Source organism: Pseudonaja textilis, chromosome 1 (genome assembly GCF_049901715.1).
Source record: "Pseudonaja textilis isolate UNSWEBS1 chromosome 1, rPseTex1.2, whole genome shotgun sequence".
NCBI lineage: Eukaryota > Metazoa > Chordata > Lepidosauria > Squamata > Elapidae > Pseudonaja > Pseudonaja textilis.
Genome location: NC_141990.1, coordinates 947,106 through 974,767, shown reverse-complemented (window position 1 = coordinate 974,767; position 27,662 = coordinate 947,106). Strand labels below are relative to the sequence as shown.

General features: G+C 54.9%; 1 protein-coding gene across 1 annotated transcript; it reads right to left on the bottom strand.

Annotated features, from left to right (window-relative positions):
* Nucleotides 1–1,874: 1,874 nt before the first annotated feature.
* On the bottom strand, nucleotides 1,875–27,409 carry NEK8 (NIMA related kinase 8). Its single transcript, XM_087924172.1, is given in 17 exon segments — nucleotides 1,875–5,332; nucleotides 8,577–8,735; nucleotides 8,846–9,004; nucleotides 10,307–10,473; nucleotides 11,691–11,805; nucleotides 11,808–11,840; nucleotides 11,940–11,969; nucleotides 11,972–12,056; nucleotides 13,323–13,399; nucleotides 14,893–15,043; nucleotides 17,137–17,318; nucleotides 17,752–17,831; nucleotides 19,197–19,405; nucleotides 19,858–19,989; nucleotides 20,467–20,699; nucleotides 25,986–26,191; nucleotides 27,271–27,409. Coding segments are annotated over 17 exon segments (2,094 nt in total). The 5' UTR covers nucleotides 27,318–27,409; the 3' UTR covers nucleotides 1,875–5,303.
* Nucleotides 27,410–27,662: the final 253 nt, after the last annotated feature.

The window sequence follows — 27,662 nt, the reverse complement described above, 5'->3', positions numbered from 1 at the left end:
TGGGAGAGCCCTGAACTCTGGACAAACTCCTGCTGAAGTCTTGTATCCGATTGGATCGTATCCGATCTCTGGGAATCTCTTGATGGTTTCCAGTTTCCCACATTTCTCTCTCTCTGTCCCTTCCAATTTCTCCAGCTCCAGTTTTCTGGCGCTCTGCCGGTTTTCCAGGATAATTTTTTTTTTCAACGGGAGACCGGAGGGTTCAGCCAGACTGTCAGCTTCCTTTCTGTCGCATCCGAGGATGCAATTCATCTGGAGCGCCGCAGCTCGTTCAGAGGATGGAGGCCCGTTTCCATCTTTCATCCTGCCTCTTCGTCCTGTTCTTTGAAGTTCCTTTGTGGCTTTCAATCCATCAGAATGGAGCTGGAAGGGAACTTGGAGGTCTTCTAGTCCAACCCCCTGCTCAATCTATAATATTTCAGATCAGACAGAGTCTAGACTCGTCTTAAAAACCTCCAGTGTTGGACAGGGGTTGGATTCTAACAGTTCGCACCTATCCGCTAGAACCGGTTGTTAACATTCTAAGCGGTTCGGAGAACCGGTTGTGAGAAGAAATTACAGGGCTAATCCCGTAACGAAGGCAGGAAGGAAACATTCTGGGGTTGCTTACAGAAACTGCCTCTCCGTTAACCCTGATTACATTCTTGGCAGGACTAGACTTCCTGTCTCAGAAACTTCTCTGGAGTTTTTTTTCCTGCTCCTTTGCTGGTCCTTTGCTTGTGTGGAGTGACCATTCCAAGTTACAATGGCACTGAAAAAAGTGACTTATGACCATTTTTCACACTTTCGACCGTTGCAGTATCCCCACAGTCAGGAGAGGCCAGGCGAGGAGATGCGTGCCTCAATATGTGAGTGATGTTGAGTTGGCCACACCCAGCCAGTCACATGAACACCAAGTCACATGACCACCAAGCCACGCCCGCCACCTAAGCCACGCCCACAGAACCGGTTGTTAAAAATTTTTGAATCCCACCCCTGGTGTTGGAGCATTTACAGCTTCTGGTGGCAAACGGTTCCAGTGGTTAATTGTCCTCCCTGTTAGAAAATTTCTCCTCAATTCCAGGTTGCTTCCCTCCTTGATGAGTTGTGTGTGTGTGTGTGTGTGTGTGTTTCATTGCTTCTTTTCCTGCCTTCAGGGCCTTCGGAGAATAGCTTGACTCCCCTCCTCTTTGGGGCAGCCCCTCAAATCCTGCCATCCTGCCACTTGAGACTTTCAAGAAGAGATTGGACGGCCATTTGTCAGAAATGAAGCAGGGGCTCCTGCTTGGCCAGGGGGTTGGACTAGATGACCTCCAAGGTCCCTTCCAACTCTCTTTATCTGTTACCTAATTCTTCTTTTCTTCAGATTAGCCAAACCCAAATCCTGCAGCTGTTCTTCATATGCTTTTAATCTCCAGCCCTCTGATCACCTTAGCTGCTTTTCTCAGCGCTTTTCCCAAAGTCTCAACCTCTTTTTTTGGTAACGTGTGAACCAGATTTGGGTGCAACAAGTGCGGCCTTGCTAAAGGTTCATCGAATATAGAAGCACAAGAGTTGGAAGGGACCTTGGAGGTCTTCTAGTCCAACCCTGCACCCCTTCAAACCGAGGGCTGTCCCAATCTTCTCCACTCTGTTATTCTATATATTCTATATTCTTAAAAACTTGCGGCGTTGGAGCATTTTGGAGGCCAGTTGCTCCACGGATTGTTTATAAAGCAGAACTTTATATAAAGGGCCACTAACAGCCATAGCGCTGAAGACTTATATGCTGCTTTACAGGCCTCTCTAAAGCAGTTTACAGAGTCAGCGTTCCTTACAGGCAGTCCTCGATTGACGACCATTCATTCAGCGACCGTTCAAAGTTGCTGTCAACTCATCAAACATTCCTAGGCCTGTTTTGGGGGGGCAGGAACCTGGAAGAGCAGCGCAGACAGTTTGGAAGCGGAAGTACGTTCCAACTCTTTATCGTTAAAAGGTTGTAGCTAAACTACCGGAGCTTTTGCCCCGCGAATATATTGAATCGGAGAATGGGATTGATGACCCCCCCAGCCCCGTGAAGGTGCCCAGTTGGAGGATCTGATTTATGACACCATCCTGGGGGGGACAGGACACAGGGTCACGGGACTGGAAATGACGTAGGCCGGAGTTGGCTTCCTATACAGGGCCTGGCCAGCCTGTCGCCTCTAATGAATCCTTCGAAGTTTTTTTTTGAAGTTTGGCTCGAGAATCGTGATTTAATTAGGGCGATTGCTGGAACCCTGGCAGTTGCAATGGGCGCTCGAGGTCATTTTCCACACACTTAGTAACTGTTGCAATATTATGGTCACGTGATCAAAATTTGAATATTTGGCAACTGGTTCACGTTTATGACGGTCGCCATGTCCCCGGGGAGGGGGGGGGTGTTCGTCACGTGACCTCCTTTTGCAACCTCCTGACAAGCGAACGCAATGGGGAAGCCGGATTGGCTTCACAACCGTGTGACTCATTTAACGACGGCAGGGGGTTCCCTTAAGAAACGAGAAAAGTCGTAAAACGGGGCCAAACTGGTTTCGCCAATGTACTTGGCCGGCCACATCAATTCTGGGCTGAATTGTAATCTGTATTCCAGACCCAGCAATTGCAAATTTATAACAGATCATCAGAGTCGGAAGGGACCTTGTAGGTCATCTAGTCCAACCCCCTTATTGATTGGTTGGTTGGTTTTTGTTTCGTTTAGAAAATTTATACCTACTCACTCACAGCGGCTTACAAGGAATTAAAAAACAGGATATAATTTTTTTTAAAAGAAGTTTTCAAAGTGAAACGTTTAAAAAAACAAAAAACAAGGAAGTCCACTTGCCTTTTAGAAAAACACTTTTGGGACCATCCATGAACTGGGTGATTGAAACTGTCCATGGACAGACATATTTAGTCCAGATATGAGCAAAAATCTTGGCTGGACCTGGACTGAAAATAAAAAAATAATCTGCATTTTCAAATATTTAATAAAACAGGAAGTTTGCTGAGTGACTTTGTCTATCTGTCATATATATCCACTGCAGAGGTCTCCAAACTTGGCTACTTTAAGACTGGTGGACGTCCAACGACCAGAATGCTCCAGCCAGCTCCTGCTTCAGCAGGGGGTTGGACTAATTGACCTCCAAGGCCCCTCGGCTCCGCTGGCTGGAGAATTCTGGGAGTTGGAAGTCCACCAGTCTTAAAGTGGCCAAGTTTGGAGACCCCCTGGTCTAACTGTCATCTCACAATAGGCAGAAAATGTTTTTAACAATGCAGTCTGGATTTCTAAGAGAAAGACAGTATTAAAAAAACACATCAAATAAAAATTTATTCTTAAAAAAAAATAGAAAACAATAGCGCGCCCCCCCCCAGCCTCCCCCTGGCGGTCAAAGGAGCCGTAGGATGGGGACCAGACCACTCGGGGACCCCCAGGCCCGCTGGAAAAACCGGGGTGGGGGAAGGCCGGTGTGATTTGTGGGTTGGTGAAGGCAGAATGAATGTGCCTTGTTGGAAGACACACACTGCACTACTCGGAGGAGTAACAACAAAAGGACTAGAGAGGCTCAGGGCCGTCTTACTCACAGGCAGGAAACGGGGGGAAACAGGGGAGGGTCCAGATGGAAACCTGGCTTTCAGGTGGGCTGGTCCCACCCTCCCCCTCCCTGGCTGAATTTGGGGGAGGGGTCAATAGAGACAGACCCCTCCTGCCCCCCCCCCCCAGACTAGAGGGGGAGCAGACTGAGAATTGGAGCTCTGTTCAGTCTGGGACGGGGCCACCAAAACTACAGGTAGTCCTTGACTTACGACGCTTGACTGAGTGACTGTTCGGGAGTTACGGCAGCACTGAAAAAAAGGGACTTATGACCATTTTTGTTCACACTTACAACCGTTGAGGCCTCTCATTCAGACGCTTGGCCACTGACTCTTATTTACGACGGATGCAGTGTCGTCCGGGGTGGGAGGTGATTTCACGCCATCCCCCTCTTGAGACTTTCTGACCGGCCAAGATTCACTTAAGGACTTCGTGACTAACTTATCAATGGCGGCGATTCACTTAACAACGGTGGCAAGCGAGGCGGCGCCACGGGGGCAAAACGCACGCCGGGTCTTGTTCCGCCATGGAAAGGTGAGGCTCCGCTGCGGCCGTTAAGTTGAGGGCTCCTTGTCACGGCTCCAGAAGGCTCCCTCGTTGATGGGGGGGGTGTCCCTCGGGGGCTGGAGTGAGTTCAAATCCCACCATCCAACAGGGCCCCCCCCGGGAAAGAGCCCGAAAGTGGGGTGAGTCACGCCCGGTCTTGCTGGGGTTCCCCCCATGGAGAACCTCCCTCGGTTCTGCCTCAGTCAACGGGAGGCTGGCCCCACCGATCCCCTGCGCCCCCTCCCCCTCCAGGGGAAGAGCCGAGCCTGACAAATGGCCGGCCATCGGTCAGAAACGGGGTCGGGTCTCCCGCTCGGGCAGGGAGGGATTGGACTAGATCAGTGGTCGCCAACCGGTGGACGGGGGGCCACTGGTGGTCCGTGAGAAAATTTTGGTGGTCTGCAGAGAAATGTCCCCCCCAAGCAATTGATCCAGGCTGCGCGGGAACACAAGGTTTGCGTTGCTTGCATTGCGGACAACACGAGGTAGGGAGGAGGGGAAAGGGGGAAAGGGGAGAGGGGAGAACTTGCCCCACTTGCCTGGCCTGGCCACCAGCGGCTGCTTCTTTCCGCTTCTTTCTTCGTCTGCTTTTGGCTGCAGGCAAGGAAAACCGCCAAAGTCTCTCTTTCTCTCCCCAAACTCCCCAGAAATGAGTCTTGGGGACCCTGCAAGGCCTCCTGCTCCAAGAGGCTCATTTCTGGCGGAGTTTTGGAGGAGAGAAAGAAAGACTTTGCGGCTTCTGCTGCTTTCCTTGCACAAAGCCAAAAGTCTCTCTCTCTCTCTCTCTCCCCTGAGAACGGAGCTGGAGACGGTCTCCTGCCATCCCAAATAAAGAAGGATCGATCGGTAGGAAAACGGGGGGGGGATGTTCCTGCAGACTTTTGGGGGATTTTCCCAGGGTCTCTGGTCCGCGGGATTTAAAAGTATGACTTTGGGGGTCCCTGACGTCCCAAAGGTTGGCGACCCCTGGACTAGATGACCTCTGTTAACCTGTAATTTGCTGCAGGAGGTGCTGCCCTTCGCCTTCTCACCCCAGGAAGCTTCAGAGAGGTTGGGGGAGGGCAACCTTGCATCCTCTCCCTCCGGCTTGGGGGTCAGTTTCAGCCTCTCCCGGGTGAAGTGGGGAGGGGGCCAAGATTCCCTGCAAAGCGGGGGGTGTTTTCCTTTCCGCTGTTTGCTCCTCTCCCATTCACTGCGGGCTGGGCTCTTCCACGGAAGCTGAAAGGCGAAACACACACACACACACACAGAGGAAGAACAAAATTCACCCAGCCTGCAAGGAAAGGGGGCGGGGAGGGGCAGGAAGGGGCGGGGTTAGTTCACCTCCCTCCACCCCCCCCCCAGCATGGGGATGAGGGGGGTGGGGATAAACGACGGAGCTGGCAAAACCCTGGAGCAGAGGCCCCCAAACTTGGCCCCTTTAAGACTGGAGGACTTCAACTCCCAGAATTCTCCAGCCAGTCCTCCAGTCTTAAAGGGACCAAGGTTGGAGGCCTCTGGGGAATTCTGGGAGTTGGAGTCCTCCAGTCTTAGGGCCAAGGTTGGGGCCTGGGAGTTGGAGTCCTCAGTCTTAAAGGGGACAAGTTCGGAGGCCTCTGGGGAATTCTGGGAGTTGGAGTCCTCTTAGTCTTAAAGGGGCCAAGTTCGGAGGCCTCTGGGGAATTCTGGGAGTTGGAGTCCTCTTAGTCTTAAAGGGGCCAAGTTTGGGGGCCTCTGGGGAATTCTGGGAGTTGGAGTCCTCTTAGTCTTAAATGGGCCAAGTTTGGGGGCCTCTGGGGAATTCTGGGAGTTGGAGTCCTCTTAGTCTTAAATGGGCCAAGTTTGGAGGCCTCTGGGGAATTCTGGGAGTTGGAGTCCTCCAGTCTTAAAGGGGCCAAGTTCGGAGGCCTCTGGGGAATTCTGGGAGTTGGAGTCCTCTTAGTCTTAAAGGGGCCAAGTTTGGGGCCTCTGGGGAATTCTGGGAGTTGGAGTCCTCCAGTCTTAAAGGGGCCAAGTTTGGAGGCCTCTGGGGAATTCTGGGAGTTGGAAGTCCTCCAGTCTTAAAGGGGCCAAGGTTGGAGGCCCTCTGGGAGTTGAAGTCCTCCAGTCTGGGCCAAGTTCAGAGGCCTCTGGGAATTCTGGGAGTTGGAGTCCTCCAGTTTTAAAGGGGACAAGTTCGGAGGCCTCTGGGGAATTCTGGGAGTTGGAGTCCTCTTAGTCTTAAAGGGGCCAAGTTCGGAGGCCTCTGGGGAATTCTGGGAGTTGGAGTCCTCTTAGTCTTAAAGGGGCCAAGGTTGGAGGCCTCTGGACTGGAGGCATCTTGCACAGAGGCGCTTTGTCTGGGGCCTGAATCCGCAAGCCCGGCCCGCTTCCCTTTCATCTTCAGAGCCTCCCATTCATCGCCTGCACCCCGCCACCTCGTGCCCCCCCCCCCCTCCCCACCAGGCCTTGGCAGGCAGCCTGGCTGATTCACCCTTTCCTGGGGCCGCCTTGAGCCGAAAAGCTATTTCTGGATTTCCTGCCCAGGAGAGGAATTTTGGAAACCGCTGAGGCGGCTTGCAGGCTGCTGGCCTCCTCTTGGTGCCCAGATGTTTGTGCTTTGCATCTGGGGGGTGGGTGGGTGGGGGTGCTATTCTGGGGGGGGGCCCTCCACTCCCTGCCACCACCCCAAGTGCTGCTAGGGCTGTCCTCCTCTTTGTGGAGAAGCTCCGGCAGCCGCCACAGAATCCGCCTTGGGGGGAACAAGCCCCGAAGGGACGGGGCTGGCTCCACACCCGGCCCACTTCAAAGAGGGCTGGGACTTCAGCTCCCAGAATCCCTCAGCCAGCTGGGTAGCTCTGAGGGAGGGGCCGGCCACCCCCCCCAAAGACGGGGCGCAGACAAAGGCGAGGAAAGAGACCCTGAGGGACCCAAGTCCACCAAAGGCCCTTTGCGAGTCTGGGCACTGATGGCGTTCCCTAGTGGGGCCCTGAAACGCCTGCAAGGAAACCACCCGGCTCAGAGAGCACCAAGGAAGACCCCCCCCCCAGTTTTTAAGAAGAGACTGGATAACCAAACTAAGCCGGGGGTTGGACTAGAAGACCTCCAAGGTTCCACCCTTATCTTCTCTATTCCATTCCATTCCATATTTTCTATTCTCAATAAAGATTCTATCCTATCCCTTATTCTATTCTATTCTATTCTATTCTATTCTATTCTATTCTATTCTATTCTATTCTATTCTATTCTATTCTATTCTTATTCTACTCTACTCCTTATTCTATTCTATTCTATTCTATTCTATTCTATTCTATTCTACTCTATCCCTTATTCTATTCTATTCTATTCTATTCTATTCTATTCTATTCTATTCTATTCTATTCTATTCTATTCTATTCCATTCCATTCCATTCCATTCTACTCTACTCCACTCTATTCTATCCCTTATTCTATTCTATCCCTTATTCTATTCTATTCTATTCTATTCTATTCTATTCTATTCTATTCTATTCTATTCTATTCTATTCTATTCCATTCCATTCCATTCCATTCCATTCCATTCCATTCCTTAGAATCGACAGAATAGAATAGAATACTTTATTGGCCAAGTGTGATTGGACACACAAGGAATCTGTCTTGGTGCAAATGCTCTCAGTGTCCATAAAAGAAAAGATACATTCATCAAGGGTCAAGAAATAGTATAATATAGAATAGAATAAAATCAAAAATAGAACAGAATAGAATTCTTTATTGGCCAAGTGTGATTGGACACACAAGGAATTTGTCTTGGTGCAAATGCTCTCAGTGCACATAAAAGAAAAGAGACATTTGTCAAGAGTCCAGAATCATCAGGTACGACACTTAATGATAGTCAGAGGGTACAATAAGCCATCAAAGCATACCAGGAAACAGTCCATAAAAATCATAAGGATACAAGCGACATTGTATTCTATTCCTATTCCTTTCCATTCCAATCCAATCTATCCCTTATTCTATTCTATTCTAATTTCTGTTCTAATTTCTATTCTATTCGTATTTTCTATTCTATTCTCCCCCTCACAACCCCCCCTCCCTTTCTAAAACCGATGCCGTTCTCTAGCTGGGTCAGGACACACCTGCAAGACACCACCCCACCCCGCAGCTCAGAGAGCCCCCAGGGACCCCCAAATCCAACCCAGAGCCCCAAGATTCCCGGCCGCCGGCCCTGTGGCTGACCCTCCGAGCGTGCCCCCTCCCCGTGTGAACACAACGTCCACCTTCCACTGCTTGGGGCGGGGCAGGGGGGAGCCTTGTGGAGCTTCCCAGCCCCTCCCTTGGAAAGCCCCCTCCCCACTTCAGAAACCGTGGGTTGCAGCCACCCTGGGGGAGGGGGGGGGAAATGGGGTGGGGGGGGGAAGGCAAGAGCGTTGCTTCTCACACACTGCCTGCCAGCTGGCAGCGGAGGCCCAGGTCTCTCTCCCCCCCCCCGGTGCCCCCTCCTTGGCAGCTGTGCCCGCTTACTCACGCTTGGCAGTCAGCAGGGTGGTGCCATGGCAACAGGAGACCGAGACCACCAGGCTGGGGGGCGCCTCTTCCAGCCGCACGGGGCGGGGGCTGCTCGGCTCCTCCTCTTTCCGGCCCAGGCGGCCCCGGGCGCTCTTGCCCCAGGTGTAGACCTCGCCATCTGGGGACCGGGGGAGGAGGAGGCACCAGGTGGCAGGGTGACGGGGCTGCCAACCCCCCCCGGCCCCAAGGGGTATACCCAAGGCCGAGGAAGGCTCGGGGGCCGCTCACCTGCTCCCACCGCCAAGGTGAAGGCGTCCCCGCAGCCCACCTGGGTGACTCGGGTGGCCTGGAGCCCCTCCACCAGGTACGGGGTCCGGCTGGCCCGGCAGGAGACGGGGCCCAACTGGCCGTGCTGGTTGCTACCGATGGTGTAGCACTGGCCGGAGGCTGCGAAAAGAAGGACAGCGCGCTGCGGTGGCGGGGGTGGTCCGTTTGCCTTCCCCCTTCTTTCGGGGGTGGTGGGGGGTTTCCTGGCCTCAGCCCGCTAACGATGGCCAGGCAAGGAAGGGGACAGACACGAAGACCAGCATCCTGGCCTGGTTTCAGAAGTTATGCTGGTCGAGGGCGAAGGGGAGAGAGGGGCAACTGTCACACGGCACTGATGGCGTTCCCTAGTTGGGTCGTGAAACGTCTGCAAGGAAAGAACCCAGCTCAGAGAGCCCCAAGGACCCCACAGTCTTTTTCCCCTTCTCTTCTCCTCCTCCTCCTTTTCACAACCCTCCTTCCTTCCAGCACTGATGATGTTCCCTAGTTGGGTTGTGAAATGTCTGCCAGGAAAACCACCCAGCTCAGAGAGCACCAAGGACCCCCACGGTCCCTTTTCTCCTCCTCCTCCTCTTCCCCTCCCCTTCTTCTTCTTCCTCTTCCTCCTCCTCCTCTTCACAACCCTCCTTCCTTCTAGCACTCATGATGTTCCCTAGTTGGGTCATGAAACGTCTGCAGGAAAACCACCCAGCTCAGAGAGCACCAAGAACCCTACAGTCCTCCTCCTCCTCCTCCTGCTCCTGCTCCTCCTCCTCCTCCTCCTCCTCTTCTTCTTCTTCTTCTTCTTCTTCTCCTTCTCCTTCTCCTTCTTTTTCTCCTCCTCCTCCTCCTCCTCCTCTACTCCACAACTACCCCACCTCCCTTCTACAACTGATGGTGTTCCCTAGTTGGGTCATGAAACATTTGCAAGGAAACCACCAAGCTCAGAGAGCCCCAAGGACCCCACAGTCTTTCCTCCTCCTCTTCCTCCTTCCCCTCCTCATCCTCTCCTCCTTCCTCCTCCTCCTTTTCTACACCCCCCCTTCTAGCGATGTTGACCCCTAGTTGGGTCATGAGACGTCTGCAAGAAAAGAACCCAGCTCAGGGAGCACCCAGGACCCCACAGTCCTTTTCCTCCTCTTCCTCCTTCCCCTCCTCATCCTCTCCTCCTTCTTCCTCCTCCTTTTCTACACACTCCCTTCTAGCACTGATGTTGTTCCCTAGTTGGGTCATGAGACGTCTGCAAGAACCCAGCTCGGAGAGCATCCACAGTCCTTTTCCTCTTTCCTCCTCCTCCTCCTCTACTCCCACCCCTGGTCCTAAGTTGGAGAAACGCTCATAATTCACTTTTTTCCGGTGCTGTTGGAACTGAGAACGGTCACTAAACGGACTGTCGTTTGGCGAGTCCACCAGGACGGCCATTCAGGGCTCCCCCGAGGCTCTCACCGTTGATGGCCGCGGAGTGGGCCGTTCCGATGTCCGCGCCCACAATGACCTCTTGGCTCAGAGGGGCCGAGCGGGCGGGGCTGAAGGTCAGCACTTCTTCCACCTGGTCAGCAGCAGGGAGGGGCTCCCCTTGGGACACAATCCTGTCCTGGCAGAGCTTATTGTACCTGGGGGGGAGGGGGGAGAATCAGCATCTGTTGTGGTCCTGGCAGCAGAGTCGGACAGTAGCGAGGAGGCTGGGGAGGGGCATGGGCCAGTCCTGGAATCTGGGGGAGGCTCTGCCTCAGAGGCAGAGATGGGGCCAGGGCCATCCGACAGTTATCAGCTGCCTTCACATTTGGCTATCAGTGGGGCAGAAGAAGAGCTGGAGCCTGTTCCCAGTGTGCGCATGCGCAGAGCTGCCAGAAGAAAGGAATAGCTGAGGAAGAAGAGGCAGAGATGAGGCCAGGGACATCCAACAGTTATCAGCTGCCTTCGCAGTCAGAGATCAGTGGGGAAGAAGAATAGCTGGAGCCTGTTCCCAGTGTGCGCAGGCACAGAGCTGCCAGAAGAAGGGAATAGCTGAGGAAGAAGAGGCAGAGATGGGGCCAGGGACATCCAACAGTTATCAGCTGCCTTTGGAGTCAGAGATCAGTGGGGAAGAAGAACAGCTGGAGCCTGTTCCCTGTGTGCGCACGCACAGAGCTGTCCTAAGAAGGGAACAGCTCAGGAACAAGGGCTGACTTGGGAGTAAGGCCACAGGTGGACGGTGAATGGCCCCTCCCATGGGGATTAAAAGAGGAGCAAAAGGGGAGGGGGGCTTTTGCAGGAGAAACAATTCGCTCGTGAAGGTTTGTCTGTGTAACCCAGCCCTTCCCTGTCAGCACTGAGCGTGGGACTATTTACCGGGCAGCGTTCCAGGATTGATAAAGTTCTGAGCTCATGAGTCTACTTTTGCAAGACTGTTGGCCAAGCCGTTGGCTGAATGCAGAATGCATTAAATTCAAATTCATTTAATAAAAAGAGGCTTTGACAGGACTCAAGAGCTGATTTAGTGCTTTTTGGGGGGAAATCCTAGGACAGAACAGCGTCCAGCTGCAACCGCTTACCTGCAACCCCGTCTGGCCAGCTTGGCTCTCAGCTGCCAGTTCAGCCTCTGGTCCCTCAACCAAGATGGGGGGGTGTTTCTATCCTCTGGGGAGAGTGGGGGCAGACAAAATCTGAGTCCTAGTGCGATCCCCATCCCTTCCTGGACAGGGGACCCTCGCCAGGTAACGGATCATCCGAGTTGGAAGGGACCTTGCGGGTCATCTAGTCCCGCCCCCCACCCCGCGCACAAGCAGGAGACCCGACACCATTTCCGACAAATCCGACCTCTTCTTGAAAGCCTCCAGGGCCGCCCTACCTGTTGCTGCCACAGGCCAGAATCTGGTGGCTGGAGGTGAGGATCATGGAGGCATCGATGCCACACAGCACCTTCTGGGCTTCGTAGCCGGAGGGAAGGGCCGCCAGCTGCGGGAGTTGTGCGACTCCTGGTTCCCCAGCCCCAGGCGCCCTAGGGAGGGGGAAGAGCTGATAGGGGGGGCTCTCGCAGGCTCCCCCCACCCGCGGGGGGTCCCCGAGCAGGGGAGGAGGAGGAGGCCCACTCACTCACCATTGTCCCCTCTGCCCCAGGCGAAGACGTCCCCTCGCTGGAGAGGGCCAGGGCGTGGGAGGCCCCGCAGGCCGCCTGGGTGATCTCGTATCCCAGCAGGGCCTCCACGATCTTCGGCTGCAAAGAGGGGGTGTCAGGAGAGCTGACGCCAAGGCCGTCCCACGCCCCCCACACCCCTCTGTCCTCTCCCACCCCTTCCTTGCGCCCCTGGGGAGGCCAGGCCAGGCTGGTCTCGGGGCGGGAGAAGACATACGGCCACCGCATAGAAAATGAGAAGAGAAGAGAAGAGAATATGGAAGGAAGGGGATGGAATAGAAATAGAATGGAATCGAAAATAAGAAGAGAATAAAATAGAAAATAGAATAGAATAGAATGAAGGAGAATAGAATAGGATAGGATAGGATAGGATAGGATAGGATAGGATAGGATAGGATAGGATAGGATAGGATAGGATAGGATAGGATAGGATAGGATAGGATGGAATGGAATGGAATGGAATCGAATGGAATGGAACGGAATAGAAAATAGGAATAGAATAGATTGAAGAAAGGAGAATAGAATAGAATAGAATAGAATAGAATAGAATAGAATAGAATAGAATAGAATAGAATAGAACAGAATAGAATATTAAAATAGGAATAGAATAGAATGAAGAAAGGAGAATAGAATCGAATCGAATAGAATCGAATCGAATAGAATAGAATAGAATAGAATGGAATAGAGACTAGAGAAGAGAAGAGAAAGAAGGAAGAAGAATAGAATAGAATAGAGAATAGAATAGAACAGAACAGAACAGAACAGAATAGAATATAGGAATAGAATAGAATATAGGAATAGAATAGAATGAAGAAAGGAGAATAGAATAGAATAGAACAGAAAATAGGACCAGAATAGAACAGAATATGGAAAGAATGGAATGGAATAGAAATAGAATGGAATAGAAAATAAGAATAGAATAGAATAGAAAAAGGAGAAGAGAACAGAACAGAAAATCGGAACAGAATAGAATAGAATATGGAAGGGAATAGAATGGAATGGAATAGAATATTCTTGATTGCCCAAGTGTGGTTCCAACACACGAGGAATTGCCTTCCGGTGCACGAGCTCTCAGTGCACATACAACAATAGTGATAAGCAACAAAGTCCTGGTCACAAGAGGAGGAGGAGGACGAGGATGGCAGTGCTGCCTTTTCAGAGCGTGTGAGTGTGTTGTGGCACATCCTAGCCGCCCTCTTGTGCCGTTTCCCTCCTTTGGCAGACGGAGGGCGGGTGGGGGACACACAATGAGAACATGAGGCTCCCCCATCAGCCCCAAGCCCACCCTGCATACCTCTCGGGGTCCGGCACCCCCCCCCCCCCCGTTCATCCACAGGCAGAACCGACCTGGGTGACATCCACGAAGGTCCCGTGTCCTAAGCAGCCGCTGCTGCCACTGCCGAAGGTCAGGACGATCCCTCGGTCTGCGGTGAGGAAAGATTCGGACGTACTGATGGAATCACACCGACCCAGCCTCCCCCCGCCCCCACCCAAAAAAATTCTGGCCTTGCAAGTGGAGGAGTCAGTCCAGAGCAGCGGGGAAGAAAGCCAGCAGGCCAGGCTGGATGCACAAGAGGGAGAAAGTGGGCTGGGGGGCGCTGAGGTCTGCTGGACCACCCCAAAGGTCAGGGAAAGGACCAACCCAGGACAGAGAGAGTCGGGGTGGACATAGGCAGGCCCTGGGGCAAGAGGACGTTTCGACAGGGCCACGTCCGGAAGCAGAAACAAATAAATAAACGGTTGGATTATCCAGAGGAGAATTAGATGCGCAGGATTTAAATAGCATAGCTCCAAGCACGGCCCCTTTAAGACCCGTGGACTTCAACTCCCAGAATTCACCAGCCAGCAGAGCTCTGGGGAATTCTGGGAGTTGAAGTCCACGGGTCTTAAAGAGACCACGTTTGGACGGCCGGGGAATTCTGGGTGTTGAAGTCCACCCATTGTAAAGAGACCATGTTTGGACGGCCAGGGAATTCTGGGAGTTGAAGTCCACCCGTCTTAAAGGGGCCACATTTGGACGGCCAGGGAATTCTGGGAGTTGAAGTCCACCCGTCGTAAAGGGGCCACATTTGGACGGCCAGGGAATTCTGGGAGTTGAAGTCCACCCGTCATAAAGAGACCACGTTTGGACAGCCAGGGAATTCTGGGAGTTGAAGTCCACGGGTCTTAAAGGGGCCACATTTGGACGGCTGGGGAATTCTGGGAGTTGAAGTCCACCTGTCGTAAAGAGACCACGTTTGGACAGCCGGGGAATTCTGGGAGTTGAAGTCCACCGTCGTAAAGAGACCACGTTTGGACAGCCAGGGAATTCTGGGAGTTGAAGTCCACGGGTCTTAAAGGGGCCACATTTGGACAGCCAGGGAATTCTGGGAGTTGAAGTCCACGGGTCTTAAAGGGGCCACATTTGGACAGCCAGGGAATTCTGGGAGTTGAAGTCCACCCGTTGTAAAGGGGCCACATTTGGACGGCCGGGAATTCTGGGAGTTGAAGTCCACGGGTCTTAAAGGGGCCACGTTTGGACAGCCAGGGAATTCTGGGAGTTGAAGTCCACCCGTTGTAAAGGGGCCACGTTTGGACGGCCGGGAATTCTGGGTGTTGGAAGTCCACCGGTCTTAAAGGGGGGCCACTGTTAGACAACTGAGGGGTTCTGGGAGTTGAAGTCCACCGGTCTTAAAGGGGCCACTTTTGGGGACCCCCCACCCTGATGGAACCACCCTAATTCAGCCTGAAAAAACACTTCTGCAGCCGCGGGAAAACCCCTCCTGCCATCGTGAACAGGGCATTGATTCCCTCTCCAGCCCGTCGCAGGGGTCCAGCGGGAGAAAATACCTGCCCTCCCACCCACCGTGCTCTATTTTTCAGGACCCCCCCCCCGGCAAGGACCTTCCCCCGCCCCGCTCGCCCCTTCCCCTCCTACCTGTCAGGCAGGCGGTGAAGAGATCCCCGCAGGCCACGTGCTTGATGGTCACGCCGGACTGGCCCTCCAGGAAGCGGCACACAAACTGGGGCTGCAGCTGCTCCGTGGCCCCTGGGAGCGAGGGCCCGCCGGCCGTGCCGAAGGGAGGCGGCTGTGGAAGCAGCGACAGCGAGACCAGGTCAGGCACGGAGGCTCGGCTTCAAAATCCAGGCCTGAATAGCTACGGGGAAGGAGCCCCCCGGGCATGTGCAGAGGTCCTCCTGCCGGAGGGAACCGGGTCGCAAGGGGAAGGTGCCCTGGGGTGGGGCGGGGGCTTGGGTGAGCCCCAATATCTCCCGGCTTGGCTTTCTCATGTATGGAGGGAAGACCTGCCTCCCCTCTCACTCCTCCTCCTCCTCCTCCCTGCAAACCCCACGCCCTTCCAGCACTGATGATGCTACCTAGTTGGGTCACGAAAGGTCCTCCTCCCTCCTCTTCATCTCTCCCTTTCCTCCTCCTCCTCCTCCTCCTCTTCATCTCCCCCTTCATTCCTTCCTTTTCCCCTCCTCCTCTTCCTCCTCTCCACAAACCCCGCTCCTTTCTAGCACTGATGATGTGACCTAGTTTGGCTCATGAAATATCTGCAAAAAACCACCAAGTTCAGAGGCCACGAAGGGCTCCATAATTCTCCACTTCCGCTTCCTCTTCCTCCCTCTCTGCTTCCTCTCTTTACTTCCTCTTCCTCCTCTCCGCAAACCCCACTCCCTTCCAGCACTGATGATGCTACCTAGTTGGGTCATGAAAGGTCCTCCTCCCTCCTCTTCGTCTTTCTCCCTTTCCTCCTCCTCCTCCTCATCTTCATCCTTCCTTTTCCCCTCCTCCTGTTCCTCCTCTTCCTCCTTCCTTTTCCCCTCCTCCTCTTCCTCCTCTCCACAAACCCCACTCCCTTCCAGCACCAATGATGCTACCTAGTTGGGTCATGAGACGTCTGCAAGAAAACAACCAGGTTCAGAGGAGCACCAAGGACTCCACCGTATTCTTCTTCTTCCTCCTCCTCCTCCTCCTCCTCCTCCACTTCCTCCCCCTCCTCTCCACAAACCCCACTCCTTTCTAGTATTGATAATGTTCCCTAGTTGGGTCGTGAAAGGCCTACAAGAAAACCACCCAACTCGGAGGGCACCAAGGACCCCACAGTCCTCCTTCTCCCCCAAGAGTCTGGCTGCCCCCCCCTCCCCTCCCCCCCCCCGTGCCCCCATCCGCTTCCCAGATTATTTCATTCCTTCTCTCCCCCACACCGACTGGGAGCTGAACTGTTTGTGGTTATTCAACGTATTCTGATCGAATTGGCAGGATAATGGGGGGGGGAGGGGGGGCAACTCTTTCCCCCTTGGACGTCCCTTTTCTACCTCGGCCATGCCAGCCCTTCTGGTGCCCACCTGAAGCTGCCATCTTGACCCCGCTTGGACCTGCCGACTGTCTCCCCACTCTGGGGGGTCTCTTCTTTAAAAAGAAAAAGAAAACGTGGAGCAAACACGGAGTAGGTAGAACCGGGGAGGTGGGGGTTTCGCCTTGCCTCCCTAACAGAGCTGAGGGAGGGGGGGTGTCCTCCACCCCTGGCAGAAGCTGACAGGGAGGGGGAGTGCGGCTCCGTTGGCTGCGGAGGAAACTGGGGAAGGGCAAAAGTCCGGCTGGGCAGAGCAAGGGGAGAGGTAGAACAAGGGAGAGGGAATTTGGAGGAAGACCCAGGCCCACCCGCTCTTCATCCTAGGGCCACACAGGGAGGAACGAAAAAGGGAGCAACATGAGTTGCATGGCTTACGGGGGAGGACAGGGCCCTGATTCCCTTCATTAGCTGCAACTGGCAATGAGAGTTTAAAAGAGATGCAAGCGGAGTGCAGCAGCTGCTGGGAACAAATGTGAGTTTATCTGGTGTTGACTGTGGTTATCTGCGTTCCTGGCATCCTCCCAACCGGGTTGAATTACTGCCACGCCTTCACATCTGGAATTCCTTCTCCGGCCCTGCCGGACTAATGACCTCATTTTGCCTTGTTTGGACTTATAGTTACATTTTTCTTTGATAACGTTTTGGACCTGATTCTCTGCAGCCCAAAGGATGTTTACCTGGGAGAGTTTTTCTCCAGCCCAGAAGGTCACCAGGACATTGGGGGCAAAGTTTGGCGCTAACAAAGGGACTCCTACGGATTATCTGACTGGGTTGCCTTTGGGCCACGCCACTTCGGGTCGTGACATGAAGAGGCCTCTCACCTCCCACATGACCAGCCGCCCGGATTTGGTCACACCAGCCTTCTGTGTGCGGCCCGTGGACACCTGCACCACCTCCGTGTTCAGCACAGGCAGGCGGAGGGGCCTGGGGATGCCAGAGCCCCAGGTATAGGTGGAGGACAAGGCCGGGGGGAGGCTGGGCCTGGGGGGTCCGGTGTGGCAACCTGCGTCCGAGAGAAGGAGGTCAGTTCATCAGGGTTGGAAGGGACCCTGTAGGTCATCTAGTCCAACCCCCCCCACCCAAGCAGGAGACCCTACACCATTTCTGACACATAACCATCCAGTCTCTTCTTGAAAGCCTCCAGGGATGAAGCTCCGACAACTTCTGAATAAAAGAGTAATAACAGAGGTTGGAAGGGACCTTGGAGGTCATCTAGCCCAACCCCCCCACCCACAACTTCTGAAGGCAACTTCTGTTCCATGGGTTGATTGTTCTGTCAGGGAGGATAATGGGATGCTGGAAGGGCCGGGTGGGGGGTGGGGGTCATGCTCTGGCCGCCCCAAGACCCCAATAAGAACCGCCCCTCCGAGTCTGCCCCTCCCCGTGGGGCAAAATTCCAGGTGACCTTTTTTTGGGGGAGACCCTGCCCCTCTTACCCCTCACTCTGGCCGCCACAGTCACACCCCCAGCTCTGCTCTGGGCCACGGAGGGCACCGCCGTCCACGACTTCTCCGGTCTGCCGAGATTCAGTTTTAGTTTTGGTGGTTTTTAGGTTTTAGGTTTTAGGTTTTAGTTTAGGTTTCGGTTTAAGTGTTAGTTTCAGTTTCAGTTGACTTGATTGTCATTGCACATCGTGCAATGAAATTAAATACCATTATGACTATGAAAATAAACACAAAATCCCATCCTTCACATGCTATGCCAGGGGTGTCCAACCTTGGCAACTTTAAGACTTGTGGACTTCAACTCCCAGACTTCCTCAGCCAGCTGGCTGAGGAATTCTGGGTGTTGAAGTCCACAAGTCTTAAAGTTGGCTGAGGAATTCTGGGAGTTGAAGTCCACAAGTCTTAAAGTTGGCTGAGGAATTCTGGGAGTTGAAGTCCACAAGTCTTAAAGTTGGCTGAGGAATTCTGGGAGTTGAAGTCCACAAGTCTTAAAGTTGGCTGAGGAATTCTGGGAGTTGAAGTCCACAAGTCTTAAAGTTGGCTGAGGAAGCCTGGGAGTTGAAGTCCACAAGTCTTAAAGTTGACTGAGGAATTCTGGGAGTTGAAGTCCACAAGTCTTAAAGTTGGCTGAGGAATTCTGGGAGTTGAAGTCCACAAGTCTTAAAGTTGGCTGAGGAAGCCTGGGAGTTGAAGTCCACAAGTCTTAAAGTTGACTGAGGAATTCTGGGAGTTGAAGTCCACAAGTCTTAAAGTTGGCTGAGGAATTCTGGGAGTTGAAGTCCACAAGTCTTAAAGTTGCCAAGGTTGGACACCCCTGTTCTACGCCATTGAACCGAACCCCCCTGACACCACACCAACCCTGCACTATACAGTAGAATTCAACAGAGCTCCTGCCCTGCGATAGAAGCTGTTTTTCAGCCTATTTTTCCTTGTTTTTATCATTGTCCTGTACCGTCTGCCGGACGGCAATAGTTCAAAAAAAGGTCTGCCCAGGATGAGGTGGATCTTGAAGGATGTTTGGAGCAGGAGACCATACAGGTAGTCCTTGACTTACGGCTGGAATTCAGCCCAAAGATTTCCCGTGGCTAAGCAAGATGGCCCAATGCCCCATGTTACGACCTTTCTAGCCGCCGTTAAGTGAATCACTGCCGTGATGTTGGGGGACACACCGCTCGTGAAAGGGAATCGGGCTTTCCCCCTTATGTTACTGGGGATCCCCGCGAGTCGGTTGTCCAAACCTTTTGACTGGGTGACTGTCGGGATGCGGCAACGGTCGTTAAGAGTGAAAAAAAGAGCCCCCGTGTCTCTTTTTGCAGAGCCGCGGTAACTTGGAAAGGTCACTAAATGAACCATCGTAAGTCGAGGACTCCCTGGGTTTGTCAGGCAGGGGAGGGGGGGGAGAAGCAGGGGGAGGGGCTTGGCGGTCGCCCACTTGCCTCCTCATCCGGACGCTGCCCACATCGGTGTAGAGGTTGAGCAGCGGCCGGACACACAGGGCCTCCGCCATGATCTCGTCCAGCTGTGGCCGCTTGCAGGGCTCCAGGTTGAGCAGGCTGAGGATCAACTGGCGAAGTTCCGGGCTGTAGCGGTCGGAGATGGGCGCAAAGGTGCCGCTCATAATCTTCAACACCAAAGCGGGCAGGTTCTGCAGGAGAGGAGGGCGGGGGCGTCCAGCCGGGAGTCATGGGAGGGGCAGTCAGGACCTCCCCCCAAAATGCCCCAGGAGGGCGGCAGAGGGGGGGGGACAACAGCCCTGTGAGGGGGGTTGGGCTGAGAGACAGCTTTCGGGGCTGAGGCGGGACTAGAACTCCCAGCCTCCTGGTGATTGGCCCAAAGTCACCCTATACAGACAAATGTAAGCGGCCAGCTCTTCTGGGGCATATAGAACATGGAATCACAGAGTGGGAAGGGCCCTTGGAGGTCTTCTAGTCCAACCCCACCCCTCAGGCAGGAAACCGCACTCCCCTTCAGACCAACGGCTCTCCTGATCTGTGTTGTGGGGTCGGGTGCGCTGGGCGTTCTTCAGGCGTCCCAGGGGTCCAGGGCAGCAGTCCTCCCGCCAGCCCCCCTCCCTCCTCCCGGGGTCCGGCGGCTTACGGCTGCCTCGAAGGCCCTCTTCAGGCTGGCCAGTTCGTAGAGGACGCAGCCCAGGGCCCAGATGTCGCTCTTCTGGTTGTAGGGCTTCCCTTCACACAGCTCCGGGGAGATGTAACAAGGGGTACCCACCACCTGAGGAGAAAGAGGAACACCCCCCGCAAGGGACGCCCGTCAGTGAATCCAGACCCCTCCAGCTCAGTCCCATACAGGGGGTCCCCGGCTTACGACCGCCCCCGAGCCCCGAATTTCCTTTGCTCGTCCGAAGGACACGAAAGGGAACGCGGGACTCCCCCTCCCCCAGGGACACCGCGGCCGCCCTAAACACGAGTCAAGTCGCCTGAATGATGACCGTGGGACTGCTGCGCGGTCGTAAGTGTGAAAAACAGTCCTAAGTCTCTTGCAGCCCTCGGCCAGCAAACCCAGGGCCCCTCTTGGCTGGCCGAGGGCTATCGAAACCAACTCGAAAGAAAACCCCGAGGGGGAAAAGTTTCCCCTTGTGCATTTTGAGCCTGCAAGAAAGGAGGAAGGAAAAGAGGGGAAGGAGAAGGAAGAAGGAAGAGGGAGGGAGGGAGGGGAAGGCCCAGGAGCCGCCGGGGGAGGAACCCTCACGGTGTAGGCCTTGCTCTTGCTGCTGAGGATCTTGGAGATGCCGAAGTCCCCGATCTTGAGGGTGGTGTGGTGCTTGTCCAGCAGGATGTTCTGGGTCTTGAGGTCCCGGTGCAGGATCTGCTTGGCGTGGACGTGGTGCAGGGCCAGTAGGATCTGCACGAAGAAGTGCAGGATGGTCTCTTCGTCCAGGAGGGAGTTGCCCCGCTTGCGGATGAACTCGGCCAGGGTGCCACCTGGGCAGAAGAGGGGGGAGCGGGAGGCAGCCTCAGGCCCCGTGCCCACAGAGCCCGTGTGTTTCCCCCCCGTCCGTTCCCCCCCCGGACGGAGGGTTTCCTCCAGAGGTGCCACACGCAGCTGGTTCGAACCGTTGAGGGGTTGGGAGAACCAGCCAACCCCATCAAATCTTCCCTGCCTCCCATTGAGTTGCCCCGCCCAGGAGAACGGAGCTGGAAAGCAGGTCAGTGGGGAGGGAAGAGGGATTGGGCGGTATATCCCACCCCTGCCACACCCACCAAGCCGCAAGCCACGCCCACAGGACCGGTAGTAAAAAAAAAAGTGGGAATCCCACCCATGGTTTCCTCCCCACTAAAAACCCCTCTGCCTTTTGGCCTCTGGGCGGGGCTGCCAGGAAGTCCCGTCTTCGCTTTAAAATAGGAGCATCCAAGCCAGGCCACTTTACGACTCGTGGACTTCAACTCCCAGAATTCTGCTGGCTGAGGAATTCTGGGAGTCGAAGCCCCTAAGGCTGAAAGTTGGATGGGGAATTCTGGGAGTCGAAGTCCCTAAGCCTGAAAAGTTGGATGGGGAATTCTGGGAGTCGAAGTCCCTAAGCCTGAAAAGTTGGATGGGGAATTCTGGGAGTCGAAGTCCCTAAGCCTGAAAAGTTGGATGGGGAATTCTGGGAGTCGAAGTCCCTAAGACTGAAAAGTCGGATGGGGAATTCTGGGAGTCGAAGTCCCTAAGCCTGAAAAGTTGGATGGGGAATTCTGGGAGTCGAAGTCCCTAAGCCTGAAAAGTTGGATGGGGAATTCTGGGAGCCCAAGTCCCTAAGCCTGAAAAGTTGGAGGGGGAATTCTGGGAGTCGAAGTCCCTAAGCCTGAAAAGTTGGAGGGGAATTCTGGGAGTCGAAGTCCCTAAGCCTGAAAAGTTGGATGGGGAATTCTGGGAGTCGAAGTCCCCAAGCCTGAAAAGTTGGATGGGGAATTCTGGGAGTCGAAGTCCCTAAGACTGAAAAGTTGGATGGGGAATTCTGGGAGTCGAAGCCCCGAAGCCTGAAAGTGGCCAAGGTTGCACAGGTCCCTTTTTGCTCCTGGGGTGCCAAAATCCCAGGGAGCAGCAATTATGAGAACAGACGGACAACTGGACTGCTGTGGCCTCTGACGGCCATTGTCCAGATAAGAGGTAGTCCTCGGCTTAGGACCACAGTTGAGCCCAGAATTGATGCGGCTAAAGTGAGATGTTTGTTAAGTGAGGTTGGCCCCATTTTGATGGCTTTTTCCTGCCAACATTTGTTAAGCGAGTCCCTGCAGCTGCTAAGCTGGTAACAGGGGCGGTTCAGTGAATCTGACTTCCGCATTGACTTGGTTTATCGGAAGGTCGCAAAAGGGGATCAAGTGATCTCTGGACACGGCGACCGTCACAAGTATGAGCCTGCTGTCAAACATCCACGGTGGCGCAGTGGTGAGAGTGCAGTGTTACAGGCTGCTTCTGCTGCCTGCAATTGGGCAGTTCCAAGTCCCACCGGGCTCCAGGCTGACTCAGCCTTCCGTCCTTCCGAGGTGGGTCAAAGGAGGACCCAGATGGTTGGGGGCCGGAGGCTGGCTCTGTAAAAAAACCCCGTGGAGAGGGCGTAAAAACACCCTGGAAGTGGCACAAAAGTCTAAGGGCCGCTGCTATTGCTGTCCGACTGTAAATCCTGAGAGCCTAGGGATGCTGCAACGCTGAGAAATGGTCTAGAAGACCTCTAGGGCCCCTTCCCAATTCTGCTGTTCTGCATTCCGAGACCTGCAGCTGGTTCCCCCTTTGGGGAGAAGGCTGGAGGGTGTGTGTGTGGGAAGGGGGGGGACATGGGGAGATGGGAAGGGGTTGCACGTTGCGGGCTTCTCAAAATCAGAGCCGTGTGCCGGCCGCAGAGAGCAAGGCAGGGCTGGGAAAGGGGTTCTGGGAAGCGGCCGTGGGTGAGCACCCCGTGCAAAACCGAACCCTCCGGATTCCAGGCCCCTGGGCCAAGAGGAGGGGGAAAGGGGTGTGAGGAGCCCCCCACCCACCCAGGGCCTGGGAATCATCATCAGAAACACACACACACACACACATAGAGGAGCCCTTGGGCAAAAGGAAGGAAGGAGACCCACCAAGGGTTAAGGTAGCCCTTGTAGAAGAAAGAAGCTGCAAAAAAAACCAACAACGACAACCCACACAAACTTCTTCTCCAAGGGCAGAACCAGCCCGACCTGTTTGGCAGCCCTGCCAGGGGGCTCTGGATAAGCACCAGGCACACAAAACAGGCCTTTGTTGGCAAGACCTCGGTTGGGGCGGTGAGGAGGGGGGCTGACTCTTGCAGGGAGCGCCTCCCTTCCCCTCCACACGCCCCCACCCCCGCCCCCCAGGCTCTGAAATCTGACACACACCACCACACGTACGCTCCACGCACAAAGGCAGGCTTGCTTCTGGAACAAGGGTAGGGGGGCTTCCCTGGGGCCCAGCAGGGCCAGCAGCCCCCCTACTCCCCCCCCCACACACACATAGAGCAGCCCAGGTGTTAGCAGGAAGCCAGCAGCCCATCCGTTGCATCCTCATTTTGGGAGCCTGGGGCTGGAGGGGGGGGGGAGTAAGGTGGGGGTCTTCCTTGTGACATGGGGGTGGGGGGTGGAAGGCTGAGGCTGCTTCCTGGAGTCATTCCCCCCCATATCACACTATTGTGCAAATATCCCTGTCGCCAGCACAAACACACGGGTGGCTGGACACGGACACACACCCACACACACACACACACACCGGAGATCCTGGGGGAGGGTCTTCTGGGAGGGAGGGAGAAGGCAGAGGGGTTTTCACCGAGGCTGGGAATGGATCAAGCAGGGGTCCCCCCAAACTTGCCCCCTTTTAAGACTTGTGGACTTCAACTTCCAAAATTCCTCCGCCAACTATAACAACTGCACGCTCTGCTTAACGCCAGCGAGTGGTTCGCTTAACCACCGCGGCAAAAAAGCTGGTAAAATCCTCTGTGAAGAAGCGCCTCGCTTGGCAACAGGGATTCTTGTGGTTGTAAGCCAAGGAGTACCTGTGCACCGAGTTCCTCGTGCTTGTGGTCATGACTATCCTTCTGGCTAATAAATTCAGGCCACTGATCTTGAATAGGGCTGATGAAATCAGCGGCAAGAAACGCCGGTTATTTTAGAAATCCGCTTGAAATAACCGCTCCGTTGTCTTATTCTATGCCGATCGAACGCAGTCAGAGCGGAGGGAAAAACTCCCAGGGTTTTCTCAGCGCCGGAGCCTTCCCTGAAGTACTGTTGGCCTTCTTCGTTTATTTAATATATTTATTCATGCAAAAACATTTATACAGCTACCTGTTTTACAATCCAGCTCCGGGCAAAGTGAAACCCCATAAAAACCGCAATAAAAGCATAAAAACGAAGCGCACGACAAACATTTAAGCACGACGAAAACCTGGCACCAAGTCACACTTTTCGCGTTCAGTTTATCCAATCTGACCCCAGCGTTTTCGGGGGAGGGGGGGTCTTCCAAGCCTTATGGGAAGGGGGGTGAGGAGGGTTGAGGCCTGCCAGATTTTTTTTTGTGGGGGAGGGGGGGCTTCCATCAGATAGCAACATTCATTCACGCATTCATTTATTCATTCATTCATGCAATCAGTCAATCAATCAGAGTAGAGCTGAGAGGGACCTTTGAGGTCTTCTAGTCAACCCCCTGCTCCAGCAGGAGACCCCAGGCCGCTTCAGACAAGTCTGGTTTCTTCGTAAAGACCTCCAGGGATGAAGCACCCACAACTGCCGAAGGTGTGGGGCTCAGGGAAAATTCAGGGGAAGGGGCTAGGGGCACGCCCATTGATCTGACCTCGTAGGACTTCAACTCCCAGAATTCCTCTCGGTCTCCCATCCCAAATACCATCCAGCTCAGCCTGGGCTGAGCTAATCAGAGAGTCTGCCCAGGGTTGCCACCTTCAAAGTGGACGGTTGCAGGAACTGGGCCTGGCTGGTCTAGGGAAGAGAAGGACCGGGGGAGACAGGATAGCGGTCTCCCAATATTTGAGGGAGGGGCTGCCCCAGAGAGGAGGAAGGGGGTCAAGCTATTTTCCAAAGCATCTTTGAAGGCCGGACAAGGAACAACGGATGGAAACTGAACAAGGAGAAATTCAACCTGGAAATAAAAAGGAATTTTCTGACAGTGAGAACAATCCACCCATGGAACAGAAGTTGCCCTCGGAAGTTGTGGGAGCTTCATCCCTGGAGGCTTTCAAGAAGAGACTGGACTGCCATCGGTCAGAAATGGTGTAGGGTCTCCCGCTTGGGCAGGGGGTTGGACTACATGACCTACAAGGTCCCTTCCAACTCTGATTATCTGTTATCATTACCCAACCCTTTAGCCAGTAAAGCTTCCCCTTTTGAAGCCACCTGCCTATTTGACCCCAGGTTCAACGCTATGGCAGGCAAAGCTCCTTTTCCAAGGCCAGGAGGTGCCCAGTACGGCCCATTAGAACCAGGGCTCAACCCTTTGACGGGCAAGGTTCCCCTTCCCTTTCAAGGCCCGCCCCTTGGCCTATGCCCACTGGACCCAGGGTTCACCCCTTTGGTGGGCAGGGCTTCTTCGAGGCCAGGCAAGTCCTGGGACAGACCTTGGCACCTGCCCATTAGACCTAGGGTTCAATCCTATGGCACAGGGGTCTCCAACCTTAGCCTCTTTCAGCCTGGTGGACTTCAACTCCCAGAATTCCCCAGCCAGCTGGCTGGGGAATTCTGGGAGTTAATCCACCAGGCAAGTGGCTAAGGTGGAGACCCTGCTATAGCAGGCCTTCCATTTCAAGGCCAGGGGTGCCTGGTGCCAGACATTTGACCAAGGGTTGGAATGTCAACTAAAAAGATCCTCCTTTGGTCTTTTTCATTGCCGGCAGAAAGCGAGTGGGGGAAAGCAGTGCATTCCTTAAATGCCTCAGATAATCGCCTTGGCAGCCGAAGCTGTTGGCACGCAAGATTATTACTGGAGAGCATGACGGATGACTCTTGGCTATGGATGGGTCCCATTGGAGAATATACATCCAGTGGGGTGGAGGGGGGGAAGACCAGGGTCAAGGGGGAGATGAAGGACGGGTCTGAGAGTCAGCCGCACCCAGTTAACGCCGACATACGGTCACTCCTAAATCATTTTTTTTTCTTCCCCTCTGAGAGATGTGACTAGAGACTCGTGATTCGAACGGGGGTGGATTTGTCGGAGTCCTGACAGCGACGCTCTGACGGGCAGGGGTCCCCTACCCTTCGAGGCCGGGAGGGGCTCGTGGGCGCCCTTACCTGGCGCGTACTCCATGGCGATCATCAGGGCCTTATCCTCCAGGAAGTTCTCATAGTATTCGATGATATGTGGGTGGTGCAGGAGCTTCAACACCTGGCACTCGTTCTGGGCCGCCAGGCGCTCGTCCTTGGTCATCTGTTCCACCGGGATCTGCTTCAGGATGACCAACTTCTGGTCCAGCCGGCGTAGGCACAGGTGGACGATCCTGCAAGGCAGCCGGGCGCGTCAAGGGGCAGGAGACGGGCACCGAGGGTGGGTACGACAAGAGGCGGGGGCATGGGGAGTATTGGGGGGCTTCTCCCTCAAGGGGCGGGGGAGCAGCTGGACTCCCACTCCCTGAGCCCCCTTTGCAGGGCAGCCCGGATTATCAAGGGGATCATGGAGAAGGCATGGGGGGGGAATTGCCCCACGGGGAGGGGGAACCAGTTCGTCTCTTTTCCATTCAGCAGCTGGGCATATCAAGAGGTGGGGGCCAATGGGGCAAGGACGGGGGGCTCTCCCTCATGGGGGGGACAGCTGGGCCCCCTCCCACTCCCTGAGCCCCCTTTGTGGGGGCAACTGGGTAGGTCAAGAGGTGGGGGCAATGGGGGGCTTCTCCTTCATGGGGGGACAGCTGGGCCCCCTCCGAGCCCCCTTTGCGGGGCAACCGGGTAGGTCAAGAGGTGGGGAGCAATGGGGTGCAGGGGGAGGGTTCTCCTCCATTGGGGAGCCAGCTGAACCTCCTCCCATTCCGAACCCCCTTTGGCAGGGCAGCTGGCGTGTTAAGGGGAGAGATGGGGGGGTCCTGGGGGCCTTTTCCCACATGGGCGAGAGATCAGCTTGGAAAGGGACCCTCCATGGGGAACCCCGCCAACCTAAGAGATGTCCGTGCCTCAGTTTCCCCATGGGTAAAGAGGCTGCAAAGGGAGGAGGGCCGGGGGGGGCTTCCTCTGGGGCCTCCCTGCGGGGTTTTCTTTAGCAGGGCTGCATGCCGACGGCGGCCCCCGATCCACGGAGGGGGGGGGGACTACAAAGCCCATAAGGGGAGAAGACCCTCCTCTTGGAAGGGCGCAGTGTGGGGGGGGAAGGGGCGGTGAACTAAAGGCCTTTGGCTTGCCGGCTGTGGACGATGGGCGTCGTAGTCCCACACGTCCACCTTGACGTCAACTCCCCCCTCTCCGCCCCCCGCCCCCCTTATAAAGAACCGCTTTTCGAGACGGGAGGCTCCCACTGGCTGGGGGGACGGGGGAGGTTCTCCCCCCTCCCCGTTCCCGCGTCGCCACGGCTACTACCGCCCGTCCTCACCCGAACGCCCCCCGCCCGACCACGCGGATCCGCTCGTATTTCTCCATAGGGCGCCGCCGAGGAGTAGGAGTAGGAGTAGGAGTAGTAGGCCGCGGCCAGCGGGCCTCACGTTGCCATGGCGACCCTGCCGGGCGCGGCCGCCTACGGTGGCCGGCGGGGGTCAAGCCCCTCCGTTCTCGCGCCGCAAGTCCAGAATAGACTATAGAATAAGAGAATAATAGAGTGGGCAGCTGGCTGGGGGATTCTGGGAGTTGGAGTCCACCAGTCTTAAAGTTCCCAAGGTTGGAGACCATTAACCCTACACCATTCTGGTCAAATGGCTTTCCAGTCTCTTCTTTAAAAACCTCCTTGGATGGGGCATCCACAACCAGGACTACAATAACAACACCCAC